Below are 19,739 nucleotides of genomic sequence, written 5' to 3' on the forward strand. Positions count from 1 at the left end.
GTTTATTTCTTAAGCTACTTGGGGAAAAGCAAAAACAATTGTAGAATAGATTAAATCTCTTTACAAGTAGTTCAACTGGACTGTCTAAATACTCAGTTTGGAACAGAATTTCATTTCATAGACCATGGTTTAAACTAGGTTAGACAATATAAGCTGAGTCATGGAAGACTTATAGCTAAATAGAGATTTTCACCACAAAGAATTTGTTGTAGAGGGATTTATCCAGTAAACACAGAACTCTTCCAGCTAATGCCAGGCTGTTTCGGGTTGAATGGGGGGGGGGAGTGGGAAAACACTGTGGACATAGTCTCCTGGCTAGGAGGCAAAGCAGAGAAAGCAAAATACAGGCAAAGTTCTGTGCGAAATGCGAATTACTCACAGGAGGAGAGGAATAAGCAGTTTGTCTCATCCTGGGGGTCGGGGAGGGAGTGTGAGGGAAACACTTCTTTGGGCTTTCCCTTTCTTTCTTTTTGTTTTTTCTTTTTCCTTTCTTTTTTTAAAGATTTATTTTATTTATTTTATGTATATGAGTACACTGTAGCTGTACAGATGGTTGTGAGCCTTCATGTGGTTGTTGGGAATTGAACTCTGGCTCACTTGCTCTGGCCCTGCTGGCTCCAGCCCAAAGGTTTTATTTATTATTATAAGTAATAATAAATATATTGTACACTGTAAGTACACTGTAGCTGTCTTCAGACGCACCAGAAGAGGGCGTCAGATCTCATTTACAGATGGTCATGAGCCACCACGTGGTTGCTGGGATCTGAATCTTTGGAAGAGCAGTCAGTGCTCTTAACCACTGAGCCATCTCGCCAGCCCCTCCTTGTTGTTTCTAAAGCTGCTCCATGGCCACATCCTACAGGTTTCAGCCTTTTAACTGTCGCATCATTTCCTAGTCAGTTCAGTACGCTAATTAAAGCTGCATAAGAAGTTTTAGTGCTGCTTGAAAAGCGGTAGCAACAGAGTTTTGCTTTTTATAAAGCTTATCATGTCTCTGTTTCAAATGTGTAATTTTTCTCCCTTTAAACTTTGGTCCAAACAATGACCCCGTTTTACTGGCACCACAATACAATTTGAAAATGTTCTATTGGATAAGATATACTAAGGGGAATAATAAACAGCACCCAGGCCAGGATAAAGAAAGCTTCACTTTACTTTTTGGCAGTGTTACCACATTCCTTTCCCCCGAGTCAGAAAAGTATCAGCTTTTCCCAGCATTTTTTAGGTGGAAGAAAAAAATTGGGGGATGGGGAAAGTTAAAACAGGGTTTCATATAACCCAGGTTTGCTTTAAACTTGCTATGGAGCAGGTGATGCCCTTGAATTTTCTTGTTCTTCCTTCCATCCTCAAGTGCTGGGATTATAGGCAACAACCACTACACATGGCTGGAAAGTAAGTTTTCTAATTTAAGCTAATGAAAGAGCCTAAAGTTAAAAAAAAAAAAACACAGTAAACAAAAGTTTACTTAGGCATAAAAATATTAAATTCTAAAGAAAATCTGTTTAAAATAATTTAGGAGTTATTTTCGTTTTCTTTTTTTCTTTTTTTCTTTTTCGAGACAGGGTTTCTCTGTATAGCTCTGGCTGTCCTGGAACTCACTTTGTAGACCAGGCTAGCTTTGAACTCAGAAATCTGCCTGCCTCTGCCTCCCAAGTGCTGGGATTAAAGGCATGCCCCACCACCTCCCAGCTGTTTTAAATAACTTAAATATTGATAATTTTTCAATAAATTAAAATTTATTTTTGCCTAGCTACTCTGTCAGGGAAACCTTTTCTTTTGTTGAAGCATAGGTACAAGAAAAACGTCAAGATTTAAGAAGAACAATTTTCGAGTTCGAGGCCAGCCTGGTCTACAGAGTGAGTTCCAGGACAGCCAGGGCTATACAGAGAAACCCTGTCTCGAAAACAACAACAACAACAACAACAACAACAACAATTTTCACTTATTACAGTGTTTCAGAGATAAGAGCTGGTACAAGGTGTTAAGAACTCTATAAAGAAGACGGTGGGTCAGGTCTGTAATCCCAGCACTTGGAGACTGGGACGGGGGAATGGCATAAATTCATCAACCTTCTACTTGGGAGATTCTAGAAAATACAAGAATACTCATGCAGACACATTTCACTGACATTTCACCGCTAATGGAATGATCTTCGTGATTCCAGAGAAATCCGCTCTCTTCCTAGACTCGTGCGCCCCCAGGTGGTGTCTCCCGGAACTTCATCCTGCTCTTCCTGCCCCGGCGCGAATAAAGATTTCTTATTCAAAACGCCGGAAGTGACTACGGCGGCCGGGAGGGTCAGCGTGAAGTAGCCTCGTAGGGAGGCAGCGATGAGCGACATGGTGGAGAGGACGCTGACCGCATTGCCGGGGCTCTTCCTGCAGAACCAGCTGGGAGGACCTGCGGCCTCCAGAGCACCCTTCTTCTCTAGGCTGGGCGGCCTCATCCGTGGCGTCACTGCGCTCTCATCCAAGCACGTATGCGGCGGGGAAGGCAGGGCGGGATGGGGTGGGGCGGCGGGGCGGGAGACGTCGGTCGGCTGGATGGACGCAGCCCGGCGTCCGCCCCAAGCTTTGATTTGCTGCCTGGGCCGGCTTTCGGATTTGGAGGCCCGAAGACCCTCCGTGTGTTTTCTCAGCGTTAAGCCGGTGTAAATTTCACGAGGTGCTTTGAGGATTACATGAGCTGTCAACCGAGTGAAGATAGCCAGTGCTAAAGCCTGAGCTATAGGCTCCTACGAAGTTTCTCTTCCCTCTTGAGTTTTAATTTAGTTCCTTCTGTTTAGAAGCATCACGTACTCCGACAGACAACCCTCACTCCCACCCCTGACAGGGCTGTTAATCTTTCGCAGAGCTTGAGGTTTATTTAGTCTAGACCAAGGGGTTGGGCAAAGACGCGTTTTGAAAACTAGTAGTTAACAATAGAAGTTATTAAGTTCCCACGGATTGTGTATGGTACTGACTCAAAGCCTCAGGGAGTGTATGTCTTAAGAACATAATATTGTGTCATACTTTCTTCAGCAAATATCTATCAAGCACAACTATACGTTAAGTAATGAAAATAGCAAAACACGCCTTTTTTTCTGTCTTTCTCTGCCTCTACTACTCTCTTAACTCCCCTCCCCATGCCCCAAATAAACTCTATTCTATACTAAAAAAAAAGAAAGAAAAAGAAAATAGCAAAACACTTTTCTGTCTAAGAACTGATCATCCATTTTGGACCTAAGTAAGTAACTACAGTGCAATATAAATGCCAGCAGAGAGGAGAAAGAGAAACAAGATGCCTTTAAAGGTTTAAAACGTGCTTGTGTTCTGACTGTAAGCTGGTATGTGGCAATGCTGTATTGAACAGGACTTGCTGCACATCCCATAATCATTATTCGTGCACTTAACATATCTTCGTGCTTTTCTGTTGCTAATTTGCATGAGAGGACAAGTATTTTGTGTGTACATTGTATATACTGAGAGAATGTGTGTGTGTGCTGTTATGTGAGGATGCACAGAGCCATGGCACATGTGTAGGCTTTAGAGAACAGCTTTGGGTCTTAGTCCTCAACTTCCACCTTGGAGGTAAGATCTCTCTTGATGTTTGTTTCTGTGCTGTACACTCAGGCAAGCTAGCCAGGAAGCTTCCGGGTGTTCTGTCTCTCCAGAGGAATGCAGGGATCACAGGTACACCTCGCCACACCTGGCTTTTTATATGGTGACTTCTGATCCTTAGGCTTATAGAGCAAGTGCTTTTACACATTGAGCCATCTGCCTCTGCCACCACTCCTGAAAAATTTAAAGACTATATATTTTTTTTTTTTTTGGCTCAGTTTGAAACCACACAGCCAGACAGATGTGTTATTACTTCTAAGGTTTTGTTTTGTTTTATTTTTAGCTTTATTTTATTTTAAGTTGTATGTTTGGCGGGGCATGTGTACATGAGTTTAGATTCACTCAGAGTCCAGGAGAGAGTGTGTGATCCCTTGGAGCTGGACTTTTAGGCAATTGTGAGCCACCAGAATGGGTGTCAGGAACCAAATTCTGTTCTTTGATACAGCAGTGTGTAGTCTCACCTGTGGCATTTCTGCAGCTCTCACTAGCAGTTTGTAATTAGCCACTTTAATGTCAGTGACTTGGTGTGTGATTTAAAGATAGCATTATATGAGCCAGTGGTCGGACCCTAAGTGCTTATTGAGGTCCAGCACAGGCAAGCATCAGAGTTGACCACACTGGGCTTTGTGTGCAGTAGAAAATGAGAGGGAAGATGGAGATGAGGAGGAAGACTAGAGGTTAGGAGGACCGTGTCTGTCTTATTTCCGTGTTCCATGAAGACTTTTTATTTTATTCCATGAACACTTTTTGCTTCAGGGAAGTTGTAACACTCAGCCCAGATCCATACTTTTCTTTTTACTCTCTTTTCATTTAGAGTCTTTGTTTTTGTTTTTTGAGACAAGGTCTTATCATGTAGCCCTGGTTGTCCTGGAGCTTCCTGTACAGACGTGCTTGGCCTTGAACTCACATAAGTCCACCAGCCTTTGCCTTCAGAGTGCTGAGGCTAACATACCACCATGCCCAGCTGTTCTGAGTTGTTAAAACTTACACGTATTTATGTGCGTACCTACCGTGTCCTCATCCCCATCTTCCCTCTCATTTTCTACTGCACACACAGCCCAGTGTGGTCAACTCTGATGCTTGCCTGTGCTAGACCTCAGTAAGCACTTAGGGTCCGACCACTAGCTAATACAATGGTATCTTTAAATCACACACAGAGTCACTGACATTAAGTGGCTAGTTAAGACCTGCTTAGTGAGGGCTGTGTGGTGGGATTATGTGGATCCCAGGGATTGAACTCAGGTCATCAGGCTTGGCAGCATGAACCTCCACCCACTGAGGCATCATCTCACTACCCTGATTTTGAATCTTTTTCTTTTTGATTGTTGTTTATGTTTTTTAAAAAACAAACAAACAAACAAACAAACAAAAAAAAAAACCAGGGTTTTTCTATGTAGCCCTGGCTGGCCTGAAACATAGAAATCCACCTGCTTCTACTTCCCAAACACTGGGATAAAAAAGGTGAGCCACCACTGCTGGGCTCATTTTGAAGTTTTTGTTTTTAAAGTAACTTATTTTTTATTTTATGTACATTGGTTTTCTTCCTACATGTATGTCTCTGAGAGGGTATCAGATCCCTTGGAACTGGAATTATAGACAGTTGTGAGCTGTCGTGTTGTGCTGGGAATTGAACCCGTGTCCTTTGGAAGAACAGCTAGTGCTCTTAACTGCTGAGCCACCTCTCCAACCCCTCATTCTGAAGTTTAAAAACCAAATGTCTGCCAGTCTTCACTAGCCAACTGAGTGAAATGAAGAGGGTCACTAGGCTAACCTGGAAATAATTATTCTTTCAAGGGAGGGTTCTATGGGTCAGGGAATGTAGCTTTAAGAATTATTTTAATTGAAATTACTCTAATTGTATTTTCCAGGAAGAAGAGAAACTAATCCAGCAAGAGCTGAGTAGTCTGAAGGCAACTGTTTCTGCTCCTACTACGACACTGGTACGTTTGCAGAGTCCAGCACACTTGCATTTGAAGCCTGGTTCCACGTGGTATGGTTTTTCACTCAGTGTTCACTCCGCTGCTCTCTGCCGGCCACTGTGAGGCTGTCTGCAAGCCATTCAGATCAGGACCCAGGGATTTGTTGTAGTCTTCCTTTTGTCCTTTCCTTTTCTTTTTCTTGAAAAAGATTTATTTATTTTATATGAGTACAGTGTAGCTGTCTTCAGATACCAGAGGATGGCATTGGATTCCACTACAGATGGTTATGAGCCACCATATGGTTGCTGGGAATTAAATTCAGGAATTCAAGAGCAGTCAGTGGTCTTAACCACTGAGCCATCTCTCCAGCCCCTCTTGTAGTTTTCTTTTGTTGTTGTTGTTGTTTTGTTTTTTGTTTTGGAGACAGCGTTTCTCTGTGTAGTCCTGGCTGTCCTGGAACTCACTCTGTAGACCAAGCTGGCCTCCAACTCAGAAATCTGCCTGCCTCTGCCTCCCAAGTGCTGGAATCAAAGTGTGCCACCACTGCTCGGCTCTTGTAGTTTTTTTATTGACATGTACTAACTATATCTTTATGTGGTACATTGTAACAATTCAACACAAAATGTACAATGCATATGGCTAGTTAACATTTATTCTATTTAAAACTTTTAGCTCGTGTATGTGTATAAGCCTGCGCTCATGTGTGCATGTCATAGCATGTGTGTGGAAATGAGAAGACAAATTGTGGGAGTTTGTTCTCTCCACTGCCAGTGTCTGTAGGATTGAATTGTGTCATCAGGCTTGGTGGCCTGATTCCTTTGTCCTATATCCTTTGACTCACTTAGCCACCTTCTGACCTGACACTTTTAGCTAATCAGCTGCAACTAACATTTGTTCACCAACTATTTAGCGGGTGGTTTTAAAAAAATTATATCCATTTATTCTTATTCATTTAGTTTTGAGGCAGGGTCTTGTTGTATAGCCCTGGCTGGCGGAGAACTTGCTATGTAGATCAGGTGAGTTTTGAAGTCCTAGAGATCCACTTGCCTCTGCCACTGGAGTGCTGGGATCAAAGGTGTGTACCCTGCACTCAGCCAGTTGAGTCCTTTTATGTGTAAGACATTATGGAAATGCTTCTCCCCTTAGTGAATTTCAGGGTGATAATTTTGCATAACTACTTTGTCATAAACACGAATGTGCAAAGTCCAAGGAAGGTAAACATTTCTTTTTGTAGTCATAATATTCATGGGAATAAAACTTAAGACATTAGTCTTGTGTCTTTGTATATGTATATATAGATATGTATGTCTTTGTGCATGCTTTGTGATAATAGAAATGTTAAGCAAAAATGGTTTTTCTTTTTTTACTTTGTTAGGTTTTTATTTTCTATAATGAGTACCATTGAATTCAATTTTTATCGCTATAAGGCATAAATCTGGTGTTGGGTAAAACTGGTCACTGGATACTCAGAGTTTAGCAGGAGGATTGCATAACTGTAGCCATCCAGGCAGAGGGTGCACCACAGTCTGCATTTCTAAGGAATTACAGACCCGGGACAACAGGAAGGAAGCTGTAAAGCAAAGTCCCTCAAGGGAATGCAGTTTCTTATTTAGATAAAGGAAAATAATTTATGTAATAATTTTACTTAGATAAAACTCCGAGCTCATGATATTAATCCTGGGTTGAAACTTAATGGCATGAATTAACAATTTAATTCCTAATTTCTATAAAAGCCTTTGCAGAGGGACTCCCACTGTGGTTTAACTAAAAACAATTAGACACACACTAACAAATGTTAAAAACAAACTTAATAGTCCTAATTAATATGTTATTAAAATTAACTTTCACTGCTTTAAACATAAATGATTTGAACTAAACTTCATTTCCCTAATATTTTCATAAGGTTCACATACACACATATACATATATAACTAAATAATATTGTCTTGCTTTAAGGTTTTGTTTTGTTTTGTTTTTGTGACAAGGTCTAATATAGCCCAGGCTGGCCTCTGATTGATAATGTAGCTTTGGATCCTCCTGCTTTGACATCCCAAGTACTGGGATTATAGACATACACTATCATACCCCATTTGTTAAAATGGCTTGTTGTTTCCTAAGCCTTTAGTGATCTAATAATCTGATAATAGTTAACTTTAATAAATACACACAGACACACAGAGAAACAGACAGACAGACAGACACACACACACACACACACACACAGATACAGGGTCTGACTGTGTACCTAAGCTGGCCTCCAGGTCATAAGGGCCCTCCTGCCTCTGCCAGCCGAGTGCTGGGGTTAAATGAATGTACACCATACCCAGATATATTTTTAAGATTTTTTTTTTTTCTTTGAGATAGATCTGATATATCCTAGGCTGGCCTGGAACTTACTACTATATAACTGAGGATGACCCTGTACTTACCCTCTTGCCTCTACATCCTGGTGCTAAGATTACAGATAGTTGTTTATAGAACATTGAATTACATATATATATATATATATGTGTGTGTGTGTGTGTATGTGTGTGTGTGTGTGTGTATATCTTTATATATATGTATATATATATATATCTTTTTTATGATCCCATGATTAAACACAGAATGTGCACTATCACTGCCATATTTTAATTTTAGATATTAAATAGTCTGAACTTTTCTGTTTTGAAACACATGTTTTTCTTACTAATAAAATTTTGATAATATTTTGATAATTTTGATAATAAATATTGATAATGCAAATGTCATTCTGATAAAACATTCATAGAATCTCTCAAAGATTTTAGTTTGTAATGGCTACTGTGTAATGAAATTCTGCCTCTAAGTTCACAATAATGTAAGTTATTTAAAAAGAGGAAAGGAGTACTTATGTAGCAGACGATTACATATCTGTAGTATAATAATGCTGAAGAAAAAGCATATGTTTAGTTTGAGATATGTTCTTTAGACTAGTCTCCAATCCTGGGCTCACACAGTCCTCTCATCAGCCTCCTGGCCCAGTTCCTGAGTGCAGGAAAGATAGGAATACAGCTGACTTGCAGATACAAATATACTACTGACTTGTGGCAGTTTTTCCACATGTTTTCATTTGATGAAACATATTCAAATTGATTTTAAATGCCAAATACAATCATCATAGATGACATTTGTCAGAGGACCACCTTTAATCAAACTTATCTTTGCACATAGAATTAGAAGTCGTGCTGGGTAGTTTATATTGTCATTATCAATAAAATATTTGAAATAGTCTTTTAACATGAATGGTGTTGGTAATTGTTAGAAGCAGCTTTTATTTCTATATTCTGGTATCAGGCAGTTGCTTTGAAATAGTTGCTTTAGTTCTTCATAACCAGGTTGGATGGCTCCCTTGTTAGCCAAGTGTGACCTACAGAAAAATGAAAGCTCTTTATTTGCTCACATAGTGATTGGTATTTCACTTTTCAGAAAATGATGAAGGAGTGTATGGTGAGACTCATATACTGTGAGATGCTTGGATACGATGCTTCTTTTGGTTATATACATGCAATCAAGCTGGCCCAACAAGGAAACCTCTTAGAAAAAAGAGTGGGTATGTACATGTTTAAGGCTTCTCTACTGACTGTTTTTAAGGTTTTAGCCACTGTATAAAATGATGGCTGGTATATAGTATGTTTTTAGAGCTTTGCATTACATATTTTTCTTTTGTAGTCTTGGGGACTACATACAGACTCTGACATGCTAAGGCTGCCAGGTCTACCACTGAGCTACACTCCAGCCCAAGTTTCCAGGGCTAGCACGTGGAAATACAAAGCCTATAGGTGAAGTCAGCTTTTCTGGATGTGCGTCATTTTGGAGTTACAGAGACTTCAGAAGTGCTTGATTGTGTGGTAGTGAGATGCCACATGCTCATGCCGAACCCATGAGCTGTGCATACAGCTGAGTTTCTTGTGTGTGAATTACACTTTAGTAACTTGTTTTAAGAAGCCTATGTAATCCCATTGCTTAAATGGTGAGAGAAGACTAAGTCTTACTCTGTAGCCCAGACTGGCTTTAAACTTGCTACTCTCTTTCCCCTGCCTCTCAAGAGCTGGATTATTGACTTGCTTGGCTAAGAAATTATTCTTCGTAAAATAACTGAAACACAGTAGAATAATTTAAACCATGCTGTTCTCACCTTCACAAGGCTAGCTATAGCTGTTAGAAGTGTTCAGTTTTTGTTGTTGTTGTTGTTGTTTTCTCTGCAGTAATCCTTTAGAGCGTTTAGAACAATTCTTTCAAGACTTGAATGTTTCCAGTGGTTTCAGGTTGTGTGAAAATCCCCAAAGGAGTCGCTAGGGCAGTGTCGGGATGGAGTGTGCTCTTCATCCAGTGAGAATGATAATGTCATGCTCCTAGGAGTGAGCACTCTTCATGGATTGACTGCCTCAGGTGAGGGAGGAGGGAGAAGATAGAGTACAGTGTTCCACATTCTGAGCTCCACTCCACCACAGTTCCTCTTCTCGCTCCTACATTAGTTGTGGCCTTTTTCCAAAGCAGAATGTTCTGTGACATCTTTCTGTCTGTATTCCAAATTAAATGTGAACTCTTCTGGGATCACTCTGTGCCCCCTCCATCTGGTACCTTGTGGTAGTGTGTGTCTTTTCTTACTGTATATTAATTTTCCTCATATATTAGTGCTTGGGCTCTCAGACTAGTTCGAGCTTTTTATACTCCTGAGCTTTTTTTGTTATTAAAGAAACCTTTAAAATTGACTTCTTTTAAAGCTTGTGTAACACTGGGGTTTAATTCCAGTAGGCTTTCCTGGTTTTCAGACAGGACCTCCCTGTGGATCTCAGACTGGCTCTGCAGGTGCTTTATTTTACCGCCACTGTGCTTAGTTGTCAAACTGTTCCTTAGAATTCCCTTCAGCGGGTGGCTCCTTGTTGTCATTGTCGTTGTCGGTGTTGTTTTCTTCTTGCAGATAGTCTCATGTAGCCCAGGCTGGCCTCTGATTTATTGTATTCATGGGTGATCTTCCTGCCTTCACTTCCAGATGCTGGGATCACACCACCACTCCTGGCTTATGTGGACCTAGGCTTTCGAGCCTACCGGCGTCAACCCTGCTGAGAGTTTTCATGTCTGTAACTTTTCTAATGGTCGTCTTCATTTAGCTTCCAGGTGGCTGGATTTGGAGTGTTCTTCTTGTTTGGTTTGCTTTGGTTTCTTAGGTTGTTGAGACTGTTGTTTGTTTTCTTTTCTTTTTGAGACAGGGTCTCACTATGTAGCCCCAGCTGGCCTTGAGCTCACAGAAATTCATCTGTTAATCCCAGAGTTCTGGGATTAAAGGCATGTGCCAACATGCCTGTCTGAAAAAAAAAAATTGCTTTTACATTATTGTTGAACATTATAGAAGAAGTGAAAAGCACTTCATCTTTTTTACTTGTTAAGGGAGATGTATTAGATATGAGTGTGTTTGAAATGTCTAGAATTCAGCCAAGGGCAGAGAAGTGACATTAGATTCCAGATTCAAGCAAAAGTCTGATATTTCTTTGCTTTCTTCCATGTCTTTCTTTTCCTTTACTTTTTCATTTCTCTACCTTCACTATCTCTTTCCTTTCTAATATTTTTTCAAATTGAGGTATTTTTCTTTATTCCATTTGTATATTACCTTTTTAGTTGAAAAAAGAGTGATATTCTTTAAAACAACTTTAGTGTCTTTATTGTGTATTTGAGTGTGCACATGATACAACACACTTGTGGAAGTCAGAGTCAATCCTTTTTCTGCTGAGATGCACTTCCTCATGTTAGCTAATTTGTTAAGGACTCAGAATACATATCTAAGTGGTTGCCCATTGAATGCTGTAGTCACACATACAGGTGAATAACTTACATTGCTCCAGTTTGAGACTCTTTGTAATTGTAGGGGAGAGAATAGAAACAAACATAGAAGTTAGTAGTTATAATGTTAAAATTACTTGCATGTCCATGGTCTGTGTGTTGTTTCTATATGGTCAGGTCTAAGGGTATCTATCAGTGGGAACTCTCAGTTTCCTGATCTTTGTGTCTGTGTATATATATATATATATATATATATATATATATATGTATATATACACACACACACATATATATATATGTTTATGTATGTGTGGAGAATTTTATACATTTATACTATATATGTCTCAGGTCACATGATTTTTATAGGACTTCTTTAAATATTGATGGCTAGACCTAGCTTTGGTCTGTCTTTTTTTTTTTTTGCTTCCTTTGGCATAAGTATGAGGCTTCAGCCTTCTCTGTTTGTTACTTGGCTGACTTCTGTGCTGTGCTGGCATAGGCAGGAATTCTAGAAAACAGTAGATAATTGAAAATCCTGGGGCTGGCCCTGGTGGTGCACGCCTTAATCCCAGCACTCAGGAGACAGAGGCAGGCAGAGCTCTGTGGGTTCAAGGGCAGCCTGGTCTACAGAGTGATACCAGGACATCGAGGGCTGTGTTACACAAACAAACAAACAAACAAAAAAAAAAAATGGAAAGAAAAGAAAAGAGAAAAAGTAAAAAGAAAAGAAAATACTAGGCAATTGGTGGGGTCTTAATTTGCTTTTTATTGCTGTGGTAAATCACTGACTATATTAGTTGGGGTTCTCTGGATGATCAGAATTGATAGAATGAATATTTATGTTATTGGGTGGCTTTCAGGCTGTCCAGCTAGTCCAGCAGTGGCAGCCTTCTCCCAGAAAGGCCAAGAATCTGGTAGCTGTTCAACTCACAAGGCTGAACTAGTCTTCAGTCTGTGTTGGAATCCTAAAGAAATAGGTTCTAATACCATCCAAGGAATGCCTTAGCAACAGGATTGATGAGCCTGCCGGTGAAAGTGAGGGCAAGCAGGCAAAAAGCCAAAGCTTCCTTCCTCAGTTTCCTTTTGTATAGGCTGCTACTGGGAGCTATGGCCCAGACTTAGGGTGGGCCTTCTCATCTCCCATGCTCCAGTCAAGAAAATCCTTCACAGGTTGGTCCAGCTACTTGGGTTTTAGTTGATTACAGATATAGTCAGGTTGACAACAGAGATTAGCCATCATACCAATCAAAAGCAACACGGGGAGAAAAGGGTTTCTTTTAGCTTACCACTCTCACGCCACAGACTGTCACTGAGGAACGTTGGGGCAGGAACTCAAGGCAGGAGCTGAAGCAGAGAACATGCAGGAATGCTGTTCACTGGCTTGCTCACCCTGCTTTCTTACAGCACTCAGTACCACCTGCCCAGGGGTGCCACTCCCCTGGAAGGCTGGTCCCTCCACATCAGTTGTTAATTAAGAAAATGCACCAACAGGCTTGCTTAGAGACCCGTCTGATGGAGGCATGCTCAGTTAGTCCTTCTTCCCAGACCTTAGACTCTGTCAAGTTGACAGAAAGGCTACCGAGGGTAGGTGGTATGATCATTTAGAATAGCTCTTGCTACGTTTTGAGTTTTAGACTTAACATGCTTTTTTTTTTTTCATTTTCAATTTTATTTTTGTATCATTTATTGTTCTCTGCTTCATAAGTAAGGATACACTAGGACCTCCCCAGCGTCTACCACTGTGTCTTCTCTACCATAATGACCTGCCCGCAGATCACGAGCTCAAACAAACTCTTCCTCCTTCCTTTGTTTTTTTGTTTGTTTTGTGAGACATGGTCTCACTATGTAGACCTGGCTGGCCTGGAACTTGCTGTATAGGACAAGCTGGCTTTGAGCTCACAGCTATCCGCCTGCCTCTGCCTCCTGAGTGTTGGGATTAAAGGCGTGAGCCACCACATCCGGCTTTAAGTTGCTTTGTTAGATGCTTTGTCCCAAGCTCTAAGTAACATTTTTTGGTTTTGTTTTTTTTAAAGACTTATTTATTTATTTTTATGTATGTGAATGCACAGTCACTGTCTTTAGACACCAGACCAGAAGAGGGCATCGGATCCCATTACAGATGGTTGTGAGCCACCATGTAGGTGCTGGGAATTGAACTCAGGACCTCTGGAAGAGCAGTCCGTGCTCTTAACTGCTGAGCCATCTCTCCAGCTTTTAAGTAACTTTTTTTTTTTAAAAGAGCTTATGTTATGTGTGAGTTTTGTTTGCATGTTACGTGTGTGCTCTGTGTGCATGCCTGGTGCTAGTAGAGGAGAGGGCTTTGTGCATGCTAGGCCAGCACTCTGCCCACTCAGCTGAGTCCCTAGCCCAGTTCCTCATTCTTAGTCATATCAGACATACTCTGCACTCGTACTTGATTGCTCTATGTTACATCTGTTTGTTAAATTACAGAGTCTCTTTTTCTTTATTCTCTGTCAAAACAAGCATTTGTTGTAACATAATTAAGGTTTCTTTAATATAACCTTTGAACTTGTTTATTGTCTTGGGTGTGGGTGATGCCTTAGCTGAACAGGTGGGGCCTCAGCAAGAAGACTTAGCTCTGCTGTCAGTGCTCCCTGGCCGCCTCAGCTTTTCCCACCCTTGTAGGAATAACAGCTTTGCTCCTCTGTCATTGAAAAATTTGTTATCAGCTTTGCTGCTCCCATGGCCATGAGACTGGACATTTCTAAACGGATTCCTGTGGTGTGCACTAGACACAACACATAGTTCCTGAGTAGTGTTAAGGATGACTAACAGTGTCTGTATTGAAAGGCCTAAGAGGGGTGAGAAGAGAGAATGAGGTGAGAACTGGGTGATCAGGCACAGGGTAGACAGTCCATGGGGACTGACTCTGTCTGGGTTTGAGTCCTGGTCTGCCTTGTAACAGCAGTAGACTTTGGATGGTAACCTCTCTTTTGACGTCATCACTGTACTGGCATAGTAATCACACTTACGGTGTAGGGCTGTTTGGATAATTCAGTGAGGCAAGGGTTATAGAGTTATTGACACATAGTACTAATAAATATCATTGGCAATGTGAAATGTGGCCAGAAATGCCATAAAGCACGTGAATTCCATGTTTATAGCATTTGTCATGATATCAGTATATTCACTCCTAGTCCTAAAGCATAATTTTTGAAATAGAAATGCTTTGTTAAGTTGGTGAGTACATTTAATGTGTTAGACAGTCTGTCTATCCTCAACAACTGTTACTTCCTCTCACTGTCTATAGTTGAAAAAAAATACGCTATGAGTGGCTTAACTGTATCAGGCTGGTTCAGAAAGCTCATACGACACAGTGCCCGGATGCTCATCAGTGAGTCAGTGCTAACTTAATACCTAAATTTCATGATAACTGTATGTTAGCTCTAAGGTAGAGATTATTTTGATTGATAGTGCAGATTTGCACTGGAACTCTGACGTCTACAGGGCTTTAATTTGGTATATCTTATAGAAGTCTGTCATTCTGAATATGCAGGATGAAGAACACCTGAACTCTTCAGTAAAGTTTGTTAACCTTGTATTTTACACTTTGTTTTTAATATTACCTGTAACTGATATGTTTCACACTTAAAACTTGAAATATGGCTTTAATTTATTAGGAAAGGAATTTTTGAAGAGTTGAGTAGTAATGAAAACTTTTCCTTTGTTTTTTTAATAGGTTATTTGGCTGTTTCTTTATTTCTACATGAAAGTCATGAACTTTTGCTTCTCCTTGTGAATACAGTGGTAAAGGTACCATATTTCATGCTGCTTATTATGAAGTCTTATTTCTGCTGTCACAGGACATTTCTCTTTAGTCATAGTTACTTAAACTTAAAAGTATAGGTTTAATTACAAAATCTCCTTAAAAAGAAATTTTAATTTTGAAGGCTTATTTTTTTAGTTATCTGTGTGAGTGTGAATGCAAATGCCTATGGATGTCAGAAGATGGCGTCAGATCCCTTGGCGCTGGAGTGGCAGTAGTTGTGAACTGCTTGGCATAGGCACTGGGATTCCAACTTCAGTCTTCTGAGGGAACTACAAGTGCTCTAACCACTGAGCCACCTCTCTAGCTGGTTTGGAGTTAGTATATAGATCAAGCTGGCATCAGACTCACAGAGATCTTCCTACTGAGGACTGGTATTAAAGGCATGAGCCACATGCCTGGCTGTTTATTTTTTGAGACAAGGTCTCCTGTATACAAAGGTTGTCCTTGAACTTCTGATCCTCCTGGCTCCACCCCTCCCGAGTGATGAGATTGCAGTGTGGACCGTTACAGTTGAGCTATGACATTGTGTCATAGACTAGGACTTCATGTGTGCTAGACAAGTATTCTACCAATTACATCCTCTGCTCTCTTTTATTTTTTTAAATGTGTGCATGCGTGCGTGCATGCATGTATGCGTGCGTGCATGCATGCTATGTAAGGACCTTTTCTGTTCTCCTCTCTCCTCTGAACTTACTTTCTGAGATAGGATCTCATGTATCTCAGACTAGCTTCAAATTCATTATGTAGCCAAAGATGGCATTGAACTCCTGATCCTCCTGCCTGTACCTCCCCAGTGCTAGGAATATAGGCATGTGCTGCCTGGCTTATGACATTTTCACACATGTATATATTATATGCTGAGCGTGAAAATGTTTATCAGTCTAAGAGTTTTCTAGCAGAGTCTTAAGGTTCTATGATGAATAGATTTATATCTGTAAATAAAGGCACTTGGGGTTCTTCCTTTGTGTTTTTATCATTATTTTCTATTTTTGTCTTATTGTTTTGAGTTTTTCCACATTTAGTAGAATACTGGCCATAAGTTTACCATATGTAGTCTTTACTGTATTCCTTCTATTAACAGTGTCTTTGAGACTATTATCACAAAGAAATGTTGGATATTGTCAGAATCCTTTGTATTTAGATGATCCTGTGATTTCGGCCCTAAGTCTTTGTGATGTATTAAGTATCAGTTTGCATATGTTGATCATCCTGCACCCCTGGAATGAAACCAACTTGATCATGGTGCGTGATCTTTTGATTTGTTCTTGAATTTGATGTGTTAAGTTTTGCTTGTTTTTTGTTTGTTTGTTTTTAGACAGGATTTCAACATGTTTCCTTGACTGGCCTGGTCATGGAGTTCTGCCTGCTTCCCCCTCCTGAGTGCTGGGATTAAAGATGTGCTCCACCATGCCTAGCAGTTTGCAAGTGTTTTATTGAGATTTTTGACATCTGTGTTTGTCAGAGGAATTAGTCTTTAATTTCTTTTTGTGTCCCGACTAGGTTTCATAAAGAGTGTTTGGTAGCATCCCTTCCTTTTCTCGTCTACGGAAGAACTTGAGAAAGTTTGCTCCTACTTAGTGTTTAAAGTTCTGGTAGAACTTATTTACTCTGTGAATCCTTTGGATCTGGGATGTTTTTTAACTGGGAGATTTTAGTTATTACTGCTTCAGTCCTATTGCTTGTTGTAGAGATACTTAAATTATCTCGTTTTGGTTTGATTTTTATAGGTCATATGGATCTGGAAATTTATTTATTTTAGATTTACCAATTTAGTGTAATACAAGTTTTTTTAAACATTTATTTATTTTATTTATATGAATACAATTTTGCTGTCTTCAGACACACAAGAGGGCATTGGATCTCATTAAAGATGGTTGTGAGTTACCATGTGGGCACTGGGAATTGAAGTCAGGACTTCTGGAAGAGCAGTCAGTACTCTAAACCACTGAGCCATCTCTCCAGCCTGTAATATAAGTTTTTAAAACATTCTGATGGTTTTCTGAATTTTGTTGGTATCTGTTGAAATGTTTCTCTTTTCATCTCTAATTTTATTAATTTGGGCCTACCTTCTCTTAGGTTGTTTTGACTCATTTGTCTTTTCAAAAAAACAGATTTTTTTTTCTTCATTTTTGTTTTTATTAATTTCTGCTCTGATCTAATTTTTTCCGCCTACTGGTTTTAGACTTGGCTGTTCATGTTTACCAAGGCCCTAAGGTATATCTTTATATTATTTATTTTCATTATCGCTGATTTAAACATTTACATTGAATTTATTTTGTGCCATGTGAAGGCTGGAGGACTGCTTTGGAGAGTTGGTTCGTCCTTCCACTGTGGATTCGAGGATTGAACTAAGGTAGTCACGCTTGTGAGGCGTGTACCTTTACAAGCTGAGCAAGATTGTTCCTTCTTCAGCTCTTCTGACTGATTTTGGTTTAAAGTCTGTTTTGTCAGTTAGGAGGATGTTAACTCCAGCTTGTTCCTAATTCTATTTCCTTTGCTACTCTTCCCTTCCTTTCTCCCTAAGGCTGAGAGTCTGTCTTTGAATGTAAGGTGCATGCTATAGAAGCAACAGATAGATGCATGCTGGGTTTTAATACACCGTGTCTTTTGATTGGTGAATTGGGGTAACTGGTAATGCAGAGTTATTATTGTAAGGTGTATATTAATTCCTGCCATTTTGTTGATTTTGTAGTGTTGGGTGGTTTTTCTGACCTTCATTTACTTAACTAGTGTTTTTGTGTGGTTTATTTTTCCTGGACTTCCTGAGTGTGTTCATTTTTCAGTCTGAAGGATTTCTTCAAGTATATTCTGCTATAGAATTGACTTTGGTGTTGGAGGTGTTAGACAGTGGTTTTTAATTTCTTCAGCCTTTTTTCAAAGCTTTTTGTAGTTTATGTGTTATTTGTAGATAAAGTGGGTTTCATTGTGGCATCTCTATTCCTGTAGATAGTGTGGCTTGGCCATGCTCACTCTGACCCTCTCTTGGCCTCTGACTCCTGTAGGTCTCTTGGTCTCTCAGCTTCCCCCCTGCCATGTTCATGTCTTTTTCACTAGTGCTGTTTACAGCAGAGTAGGTAAAGGCATAGTGACAGAGCGTGGGCCACTTACTGATGGCTACACTGCAGAAGAACATATCCATCCGGCAACTGCATATACATCTTCAGGAAGGGCTCGAGTCCCATGGGATCTTTTCTCTTTAGGACTGGTTGTTGATGGCCCAATCTTGTGCAGATTTTGTGCAGGAAATTACAGCTACTAGGAGCTCAGGAGTACATAGCTATATCATGGCTGGAAGTTAATATTCCAAACTCCTTCCCAACTTCCCTTTGGCTCTTATGTTCTTTCTGCCTCTTCCTCATGATGTTTTCTGAGCCTTGGAGGGTGATTAAATGTTCCATATATGGCTTGGCATTAGCCTGTTTCTGTTGAGGATTTTTTTTTTTTTTTTTTTTTTTTTTTTTTTTTTTCGAGACAGGGTTTCTCTGTAGCCCTGGCTGTCCTGGAACTCACTCTGTAGTCCAGGTTGGCCTCGAACTCAGAAATCCGCCTGCCTCTACCTCCCAAGTGCTGGGATTAAAGGCATGCGCCACCACCACCTGGTGAGGATTTTTTTTTTAACCTTCTTCAGTTTACATATACTCTGGCTGCATGTGGTTGCCTGGCACTTGCCTTTCAGAGCTTAAAATACAACTCTGAGTCCTATTGACTTAAAAAGTTTTTGTTGAAAACCTATTGTTATGGTAATGAACCTGCCCTTGTTACTTTTCTATTGCTGTGATAAAACATGACCAAGGCAACTTGTAAAGAAAACATTTAACTGGGTTTATAGTTTCAGAGGATTAGAGTCCATGATGGCCAAGCAAAGGCATGGTGCCAGGAACAGCTGGGAGCTCACATCTTGACCCACTACCAGGAAGCAGAACGTGCACTGGGGATGGTGTGGGCTCTTGAAACCTCACAGCACACCCCCAGTGACATACCTCTTCCAACAAGGCCACACCTTCTAATCCTTCCCCAACAGTTCACCAAGTGGGGACTAAGCACTCTCATATCTGAGCTTGTGGGGGCTATTCTTATCCAAACCACCACAGAGCATTCAATACTTCTGCATGTTTGGTGTTTGAGGTGTCGGATGCAATTGGGAGGTTCTTTTGTGGTCTAATCCATTTGGTATCTTAAATGTCTCCTATACTTAAATGGGCAATCCTTTTTCTTATATTTGGGAAATTTTCTGCTATATTGTATTGAATATGTTTCTATGCCATTGACATGGAATTCTCCTCTTAATGACCATAGTTGATAGATTTTATCTTCTCATAGTATTCAATAGATAATGAATGTTGTTTGTACTTATCATTTTGTATTTGTTGAACTCTGAATGTTTGAATTCTTCTACCCTGTCAGTCTTCAGGCCCTGGTATTCTGCCCCTCCCCCTTTATCCATTCATTCAGTGAAGCTTACCATGAAACTTTTTATTTGACTTACTACATTTTGCATTTGAAGTATTTCAGTTTAGAGTTTTTTTGGAATTCCACTTTTATACCTTGTGTTCTCTTGAGATTCAGTCACAGTTTTCGTTTGTTCTCTTCAAGGTTTTAAAAATATAATCATTTAGCCGGGCGGTGGTGGCT

At 40.1% G+C, this 19,739-nt stretch overlaps 1 protein-coding gene across 4 annotated transcripts in view; it reads left to right on the forward strand.

The window, feature by feature from the left end:
• Positions 1-2,287: 2,287 nt before the first annotated feature.
• Positions 2,288-19,739, forward strand: part of Ap4e1 (adaptor related protein complex 4 subunit epsilon 1) — a 71,631-nt gene continuing 54,179 nt past the window's right edge. For 2 of the 4 annotated variants that reach the window (XM_031371792.1, XM_031371793.1), the window contains exons 1-4: positions 2,288-2,477; positions 5,468-5,539; positions 8,966-9,089; positions 15,018-15,091. In XM_031371792.1, coding sequence (XP_031227652.1) covers positions 2,331-2,477; positions 5,468-5,539; positions 8,966-9,089; positions 15,018-15,091 — 417 coding nt within the window. In that variant the 5' untranslated portion in view covers positions 2,288-2,330. Of the gene's footprint in view, positions 2,478-5,467; positions 5,540-8,964; positions 9,090-15,017; positions 15,092-19,739 lie in introns of those variants that run through there. The other 2 variants (XM_031371794.1, XM_031371795.1) reach the window with 2 other exon arrangements.

The sequence above is a fragment of the Mastomys coucha genome, unplaced genomic scaffold (assembly GCF_008632895.1).
Source record: "Mastomys coucha isolate ucsf_1 unplaced genomic scaffold, UCSF_Mcou_1 pScaffold15, whole genome shotgun sequence".
Taxonomy (NCBI): domain Eukaryota; kingdom Metazoa; phylum Chordata; class Mammalia; order Rodentia; family Muridae; genus Mastomys; species Mastomys coucha.